The sequence below is a fragment of the Lathyrus oleraceus genome, chromosome 6 (assembly GCF_024323335.1).
Source record: "Lathyrus oleraceus cultivar Zhongwan6 chromosome 6, CAAS_Psat_ZW6_1.0, whole genome shotgun sequence".
NCBI lineage: Eukaryota > Viridiplantae > Streptophyta > Magnoliopsida > Fabales > Fabaceae > Lathyrus > Lathyrus oleraceus.
The window spans coordinates 150,364,957-150,374,115 of NC_066584.1; the positions used below are offsets into that span (position 1 = coordinate 150,364,957).

The 9,159-nt window shown below is 33.8% G+C and overlaps 1 protein-coding gene across 3 annotated transcripts; it reads left to right on the forward strand.

The window, feature by feature from the left end:
* Positions 1 to 220: 220 nt before the first annotated feature.
* Positions 221 to 4,445, forward strand: LOC127098669 (BEL1-like homeodomain protein 1). 3 transcript variants are annotated; one of them, XM_051037326.1, is made up of 7 exons: positions 357 to 608; positions 795 to 852; positions 942 to 1,000; positions 1,468 to 2,269; positions 2,374 to 2,747; positions 3,005 to 3,065; positions 3,193 to 4,445. In XM_051037326.1, exons 4-7 carry the CDS (start codon positions 1,538 to 1,540, stop codon positions 3,982 to 3,984), a joined length of 1,959 nt encoding a protein of 652 aa, XP_050893283.1. In that variant the 5' UTR covers positions 357 to 608; positions 795 to 852; positions 942 to 1,000; positions 1,468 to 1,537; the 3' UTR covers positions 3,985 to 4,445. The 3 variants fall into 3 exon arrangements, with proteins under 3 accessions (XP_050893281.1, XP_050893283.1, XP_050893282.1); XM_051037325.1 differs by having other exon boundaries at positions 358 to 527; positions 609 to 852; XM_051037324.1 differs by having other exon boundaries at positions 221 to 852.
* Positions 4,446 to 9,159: the final 4,714 nt, after the last annotated feature.

Sequence of the window (9,159 nt, forward strand, 5' to 3'; positions counted from 1 at the left end):
AAGAAATTGGAGAAATATATTTTTGGAAGCATTAAAGTTGGTGTTATGGTAGTTGGTTCTGTTTTCCTTGGCAAATTAATTGCTTTATCTTCAAACTATGGTATCCAACCACAAAAAATCATAAATAAGTTGAAATTAAAATTAAAATTGGAAATTATGAAAACGACAACAAGATATTTAATGTGAAATGAGCAATAGGATCTCTCCACCCTCTCATTGTTCTTCATCATCATCATCAACTTTTTTTTCTCTTTATTATTAAACAAACAATTAATCAATTAATTAAACTTTGTAGAAGAAGACGTTTCCTCGTTTTTCATCAGTTTGTGACTTTTTACACACCTCAATTATATTTTCAGATTTTTCATATATAAATATGTATATAATATTTATTTCTTAGCATAGGCTAGTTTTTTCTTCTTCATCTCTCTCTCTCCCCCTCTCTCTTTCTCTTTTTTTTTTCTTCTCTCCCAAAAAAACAATTCATCATAAGGGGTTGTTTGGTTGCATCAAATGATTTGAAAAGAGTGAGTCAAATCAAATCAAAAGAAGTTTTATCTAATCTACCTATCTATCTTTCTCATGTTTTGATCTATTCATAATCACAGGTACTTCTCCTCAAAAAAGTTTAACATGATAATAACATATTCATGAATGTGTTCACTTTCACAAAATTTCAAGACATTCCCAGAATTTCAAATACGAAAAAGATTAAATTTTTTGTCAATAAATAAGTGAATAATTAAGTGAAGAAATATGGGTATTTTCTAGAACTCCTTTCATTCAACTTTCAGTTAAGGTGGATGAATTTTCTTCAGTGACAGAATTCCAAACATAGATCATATGTAACAGGTGAGTTTAATGATGTCTCTGTCTCAAAACAAAATCTTTGTTTTTCTCATGTTTTTGTGTCATTGTTTGTAATTGAAAATTGTGTGCAGAGAGATATAGATGATAAAGAAGCACGTGTACACACTTCAATTTACATCACAATCTGCAGGTACTATATCTATACAATTTCATTAATTCTATATAGAAAAAAAAACTAATTACATAGAAAAAGAAATTTCTTTCTTACACTTTTTTTCATTCTTTCTTTCAATCTCTTTGTACTTGTCTTCTCTCTTGTCAAATCACTTCCTTTGTAAGAAAAAAGCTTCCATTTGTGTATTTTTATCATTTTTTTACCTTTTTGAGTTCATCATGTGAATAAAAGAATTTTCACTAAGAAACTTGTTTCATCTATACCTTAATTTGGAAAACTCATATTCATATCTTATAATTCTTTCATTGAATTTTCTTCTTTACTAAGAGTTTTGTGTTACAAGAATGAAATAAGATTCAATTATTGAGATTTTGTTTTTGATGATGTTGTGTTTTTTTCTTTGTTTGTTATGTAAGATGTGATTGTGAATTTTGAAATTAAGCAAAACACTGACGATTTCGTGTTTTATTTTCTCTTTTCAGAGTGAAGTAACAAAGGAAAATAAATTATTGATATTTTGTAATTTATCAAAACAAAAAAAAATTAAAATCAATGGCGACATATTTTCATAATAATTCAGAAATTCAAGGTGGTTCTACCGACGGACTTCAAACTCTCATATTTATGAACTCGTCGGGATACATCAATTACTCCGACGCTCCGCCGCAACAGCAGCAGCAAAACCTTGTTTTTCTCAATTCAGCCGCCGCGCTCGCCGGAAATACTTCACTCCAGCAACAGAATTTATCTCACCCGCCACCACAGTTCGTCGGCGTCCCACTCTCGGCGGAACACTCTGTACACGCCCATCATGATGTCTCCGCCCTGCATGGCTTTCCACCGCGCATGCAGTACAACATGTGGAACACGGCAGACCCGAATTCGGCGGCGCGTGAAGCTACACGCGCTACTCAGGGACTGTCTTTAAGCCTACACGCGCAAGGGTCAGGGGAGGACGGGCGCGTTTCGAATGGTGGACAGTGTTCCTCTGTCTCCGGCGGGGTGTCGGGGATTCAGAGTGTGTTGTTGAGTTCAAAATATTTGAAGGCTACACAGGAGTTACTTGACGAGGTTGTTAATGTTAATGGTGGGATTAAGGTTGAAAGTGTTAAGAAGAGTTTTGAGAAAAATAAGGTTGTTGGAGAATCTTCAACTGCGGTTAGTGGAGATGGTGGTTCTGTTGGTGGTGGTGATGGAAATGGGAAACGTAGCTCTGAATTATCAACTACAGAGAGACAAGAAATTCAGGTGAAGAAAGCAAAGTTAATAAACATGCTTGATGAGGTAATTTTTTTAATGAATTTGTGCCGGTTCTCTCATTCGAACTCGCGACATCCCACGTAATAAAAATTAAAATTGTAGTTAATTTTTATTGTTTTGGTTTGAAGGTGGAACAAAGATACAGACAATACCACAATCAGATGCAGATGGTGATATCCTCATTTGAGCAAGTTGCAGGGATTGGTTCTGCAAGAACATACACTGCACTTGCGCTTCAAACGATTTCAAAGCAATTTCGGTGCTTAAAAGACGCAATCACGGGCCAAATTAGAGCTGCGAATAAGAGATTAGGAGAAGATGATAGTTTTGGTGGCAAAATTGAAGGGTCAAGACTCAAATATGTTGATCATCATTTGAGACAACAAAGAGCTATTCAACAATTGGGTATGATTCATCATAATGCTTGGAGACCTCAAAGAGGATTGCCTGAAAGATCGGTTTCGGTGCTTCGTGCTTGGCTTTTCGAACACTTCCTTCACCCGTAAGTAATCGCTCAACCTTCCTGAGTTCAGAATTTTTATAGTCACGGATTTCAAGTATTCATGCCGTCAATCACATTAGTAGTCGTTAGATTGAGATAGGTCAGTGTACCATCTGATCTCAATCCAACGACTATCGATGTGGCTGAATGCATGAGTGGAGGAGCCTGTAACTCTAGAGAATCCCAAATATGGCCTTTTCGTACACTATTAGAATTTATGTCAAATTTGTGCTGAAACAACATTTGTTTGGTTTCAGTTATCCAAAGGATTCAGATAAACATATGCTTGCAAAACAAACTGGACTTACTAGGAGCCAGGTAACCTCGTACTTCTTCAACAAGTGTTGTTTTTTCTTGAAACACGAGTGCGAACGTAAATCTCTAACACACTTTTTTTCATTGCGCTTTTCTTAATTGATCGTGTTAATTTAACAACATGGTACAGGTTTCGAATTGGTTCATAAATGCTCGAGTTCGTCTTTGGAAACCAATGGTGGAAGAAATGTACACGGAAGAGATGAAGGATCAAGAGACGAATGGTTCCGAGGACAACAAATCAAGCAAGAATACCAATGAAGATCCTTCGATCAAAACAACAACTCCACAAGAAAGAGTTCCAACTTCAGAAACAGAATCCAAAAGTTTCAATTCGAAACAAGAACTTGCTATAGTTTCTGTTTCAACCCAATCAACTTCGCCAATTGGTGTCAATGTTAGAAACAATTCAGGATTCAGCTTCACAGAACTTGATGGAATGACACAAGCAAGTCCAAAGAGAACAAGGAACAACGACATTCTTCATTCCCCGAATCATATGAAATCTAATGAGACAGAAAATAATGAACAAATTTCAATGAAATTCGGTGATGATAGACAAAGTAGAGATGGTTATTGTTTCATGGGAAACCAAACTAATTTCATCGCCGGTTTCGGTCAATACCCTATGGAGGAAATCGGAAGATTTGACGCAGAAGAATTCGCGCCGCCGAGGTTTTCAGGTAATAATGGTGTTTCACTCACTCTTGGTTTACCTCATTGTGACACATTATCAGGAACACATCAAAGTTTTATGCCAAACCAAAACATTCAACTAGGAAGAAGGTTGGAAATTAATGAAACAAATGAGTTTGGCGCTATAAACAATTCAAATTCTCATTCTTCAGCTGCATTTGAGAGTATCAACATGCAGAATCCAAAGAGGTTCGCCGCACAATTGTTGCCAGATTTTGTGGCCTAAATAAGACATCGAAAGGTGTCACAAAGTTTTTGATCACGGCCATTTGATCGAAATCAATGGCGGAGAATGTGTAATCTTATTCATGTGATTTCAAATGATGGCCGAGACCGTTTACAATGTGTAAATGTGTACTTTTGTGACTGCGGGGAATCTCGATCCGTAGCATTGGTTCTGTTTTTCTCTTGATTTTTTGAAATCTATGTGTTTTTACTTTGGGGGAGTAGTGAAGTATTGTAGTGTATAAAGAAAGGGGGGATTTTATTATTCTAGTATAGGTTTATACCCTGTATTGCATAGAACCATTTGAGTTCTTAGATAGCATAGGGATTTGAAAGTATATGGTTGAGGTTGTATATTATTTTTGTAAGTTTTGAAGATGGGATAGATGGGTTTATATATCATAAAGTTTCAATTGGTAAAGATGACAATATATCTTCGATTGAGAATATGTTTTACTATGATTTTCTTTTGTTGACTTACTAATTTCGTTTATTTTTATTTCTATTTTTATTTTGTCAACCAGTAACATTGATTCAATTGCTAAAGTGAATAACGTCATGTTAGAATTTCATAATAATATAAAACAAACATTTATTGAAGAATGCTTTAAAATCCTAAGTGATAAAAAGAAAAAAAAAATTGAGATTGCAAAATTAAGAAAGTCAAAGAATAGATAGGAGATTCACAAGAGGCATGCCAATGGGAGGTCGAAGGTTCGATGGCGGCCAAAGGGTCGGCGACGAGCGGTGGTGGTCGATGGGTTGTGTCGGCGCATAGTTTGGTGGGTATGTTCTGCTAGGTGATTTGGGTTCGTCAGATATTAGATTCAGTCCAGACTATTTTTGTGTATCGAGTTTGGTTGTTTTGCCTAGTGGGTAAGTTTGTTACTGAGTTGTGTTTTGAGTCCGTTAAGTATCTATTAGGTTTCAGTAGTTATAAATATGTATCTTTGTCATTCTTGTGTTTTCAACCTTCAGGTTTCAGTAGTTATAAATATGTATCTTTGTCATTCTTGTGTTTTCAACCTTCATAACTTTGATATCTAGACAATGGTATATTCCTAAGAGTGTATTCTTGTAATTTGAAAAATCCTTTGAGATATCCAAGGACGATGAGGAAGCACTTGTAAACACCTTGGACTATACAAAGAGTTGGAGATATTGAGAAACACTTAGGTAAGAAATAAGGTTTTTTCTTAGGAACTTTGTTTAACTATTTTCTTGTAATTCATTTATAATCTTTTACAACAATTTTTGGAATTATAGTGAATTAAAAAGTCGTTCTCTTTCCTAAAGTAGATTGTTTGCTCGAATTAGGTAATTAAACAAGTTATTATGTTTGTTGTATTTTTTCTTCTTCTGCAAAATTAAATTGTTGTTGTATTATAATGAGAATTATTTTTGTTGAAAATCATTTATTTTGGTTATGATTGTTCTTTGTTTCCATACATTTATCATTGGTGTCAACTAAAATGCCATCTACATACATAATAACATAATAAGGATACAAATTTTACTCTCAATTTTCTTATGGCATATACATTGATCCATAGCGTTTTATACGAATCCAAGAGATTATATCACATTATGAAATTTTAAATATTATTGATATTTTAAGTTTGCATACCAAATGCCCATCACCACTAGACGATCCCTTGGCACATAATCACAAGTTCTCATGAAAACAAATTATTTTATCATGCGATAAAATTGGGAACTTGTAAGACTAACAAGGTTTTAGCATCATTCTAATAAAATGCATGACAGTTTCACGACAAAATACAAGTGTCAGCAAGAAAGAAAGATAGAAAAAAATAAAAATAAAAAAAATAAAATCCAACACTAAACATGACCCACATGTGTTGCCTAACACACAAACTCTTTAGCCAAAACTTCAAGTCAGGTGACTTGCAAAAACGATCACACAACACGGCCTTTTGGTATTGGTTAACACGAGCGTGTTGTGTGCTAGGTATGTTTCCCTCATAAACGTAAAACTTAGCACATCCCATCACTTTCGTATTTTACCTAATACACTCATAGTCTTCTCCTTTCTCTCACTATCCAAACCTTTTTAACTCACAAAATAAATCATCCATTAACATTTATTTATCCATAAAGACTATTAAACATCAATCCCCTTACACATTACTCATTATTCCTTTTCACCTTCTTCGTACACTTCTCACCATAATATCAGGTAACACTACATATATGCATGAACATTAAGATATCAAGGGTGATAAAATGGATAAATTGAATGGATATGAGTTTAGATGCTAATAGAAAGATCAAAGAAATAAATTAATTCAATAACAATCCACTAATTTTTAAAAAAAAAAATTCAATCCAATTTAGTCATTAAAGATAAAATTCATCTAATCCATTTACTAAAAATTTTCAATGGATCGATACCTATCCATCCAAAATTTTAATTTAATTATTTTTACACCAATAGATTTTATTTTAATTTTTTTGCAACTTTTTCTTTAAATCTCTCTCTTATACCATTTTTAATTGTAAATCTTCAACAATTGTTTGACTTCAAGTGTTGTCATCATTAAAACTAAACAGCTATTAACTGACTTGTATCTCTACTAGTTGACATGCAAGCACATATATCCACAAACTATTTCTTGATCGAGAAGATATATGAAACCAAAATCGAGTATAAGAATGAAACCTTGATAAAAAAAATTAAAAATTCCATAATCCCCAATGGAAAACTCTGAAAGAAGTGTGGATTAAGTGTAATATGGATGCAAGCCTTGATATTAAACGTAAATGGGGCTTATTTACATAAACGAGTATAGGGAAACCATGGTTGCAAGTACAAGGTTTATGGAAGGAGATGATAACTTTATGATGACTGAAACAATGGCCATGAACAAAGCTCTTGAGTTAGCCATGGAATGTTGCTTTCTAAATGTTGACTTTGAAATTGTTAACCAAACTCTCGCTAGAATGATTAATGAGTATGGTAACCTTAGAATCCGTTGGGGTATGTTAGGAAACAATATTTGTAGGAATTTTAAAAGTCTTATACATTATAGGTTTTCCTTTATTATAAGAGACAAAAATGTTATGACCCACGCTCTAGCAAAAAATATAAGAAAACTAAAACATTAAGAAACACCCAAATGTATCAAAGCCCAATCCATTTAGGATATGATGTCCAATTAACATAAATTCATTTTTTTTGTAAAAAAAAGAACAATGCAATTCTTTCCCTTATACATATCGAAAGGAAAAAGTACAATATTGCCTTGAGAAGATGCATCCCTTTTTGAAAACACAGTAGATCTATGTGCTTGTAGGTATGAAGCTAATGATCCTGCTGACAACCTTTTTAAGTGCTTATATGACGATAAAACTAATAATTGTTGAAGTCGGTGGTAATAACTTTCGAACTCTCTAATGATGGTGATTAACTTGAAGACGTCTTAAGCCTCATCAAGTAAGAGACTCAAGATTCCATTGAAGTGCTTATATAACCGATATATCTGGAAAAGGAACTTGAAAGCCTTAGTATTGTAAAAAATAAGAAGTGCGAAACCTCGTCGGGTCATGTCACTTTGAGTGGCTAGAGTCTTGTGAAAGTAAGAGAGTAACCCTATGATACTAAGGGAACTCTCTCTCTCTCTCTCTCTCTCTCACACACACACACACACATACAGACACACACACACACACTTAAAATACTTTTTGAAACCTCTTTCATACATAAGAAAACACCTAAAATTGTGTCTAAGCCCTGGTCAGTTGATAAAGAAACGGTCAACTTCATTAGAATAAATTTTTGAACTAACTATTAGATCCTAAGGCTAATCAATTAGAAATATCAAAATTAATTACATAATCGATTATGACAGTGTCTTCATGATTGGTAGTTGGTCTCTATTCGAACATTCCAAAACGGGCACAAATAATTGATTATTTATGGTACCTAATAAATTAGATTTAGGACCTAATTGATTAGGGGAGTTAATTGGCCCGTGGATTGTGTCCTTTTTAAGCCAATTAGTCTCCTATACATAAAGGAGGCACTTCCTCTCTTCATTTTACACCAAAATTAAGGATTTCTCTAATTCTTTGCAATTTCTCTCCTCTCTCTCTCTCTCTCTCTCTCTCTCTGTGTGTGTGTGTGTGTGTGTGTGTGTGTGTGTGTCTGTGTGTGTGTATGTGTGTGTCTATGTGTGTGTGTGTGTGTGTAAATATTTTCTTTTCACAAAAGTTGCCTTAGTGTCTTGTGAGGAAAGAGTTGTATTAATGTCGTTCCATTATTGATACTTTCAAAAGTGCAATACTATTGAAGAATAGAGTTTGATTCTTGACATTAATCAATATTAAAATCTCTGTTTAGTTCTAGAAGCTAGCTTGGAAAAATTATGTCTGGTTATTGAGATTAGCCTGTAAAATCCCTAGTTAGTTTGTTAGCTTAGCTCGTGGAAAAGATATCTTTTGGTTAGTGATAAACCAATGTAAAATATTTAGACTTTCTTGTATCAAAGGTTCGTGGGCATAACCTGTAAAAGCTCAATATTATAGTCAAATCTCAAGAAGATCTGTTAGAGATAGTAGTACGCCAACGTTCGACGGAACTTGGATAATCCTCTAGTGCCATCTCTTTAACTCTTATGTTTTATTTTCTATTATTCATGTTACTACTTTTAGTTTTAAGTTTCCTTTTACTTTGATCTTAAAAATACTAACAGAACTCGCTTCTTAAAGTAAGAAAAAACTTAAAAATTAATCTCAACTTTTGAATACCACAACTCCCCCCCCCCCCCCTTTATGCTTGAATTCACTTGTCCAACAAATGGCACCAGAGTCTAACTCCATTTAAAGAATACTCGTCTCATAAGGAAAAATAACTTCAAGCTATTCACTAATAAAGAAGGTATAGTTTGTGGAAAGAGAAATTAAAGTTTTTCATAAAAGGCATGGATCATGGTATTCAGAAGGTTGTGAAAGAATGTCCATTTGTTTCTACACATGAAGGTGCAACACGATTTGAAATAAAATATTGTCATCACTAATGCTCTAAGTCTTGATGAATTTTTGCGAGTTTATCACTTTAAAACTACAAAAGAAACATGGGACATCCTCCAAATTGAAGGTGAGAAAAACAAGAAAGGGGGGGTTTGAATTGTTTTGAAAATAAGCGCTTTTTCAA

Bases quoted from the DNA above. Each gene is read 5' to 3' on its own strand.
- LOC127098669 (XM_051037324.1), top strand. From the start codon at position 1,538: ATGGCGACATATTTTCATAATAATTCAGAAATTCAAGGTGGTTCTACC. The intron at 2,748-3,004 runs GTAAGTAATCGC...GTTTGGTTTCAG, and splicing joins TTCGAACACTTCCTTCACCC to TTATCCAAAGGATTCAGATA. The intron at 3,066-3,192 runs GTAACCTCGTAC...AACATGGTACAG, and splicing joins CTGGACTTACTAGGAGCCAG to GTTTCGAATTGGTTCATAAA.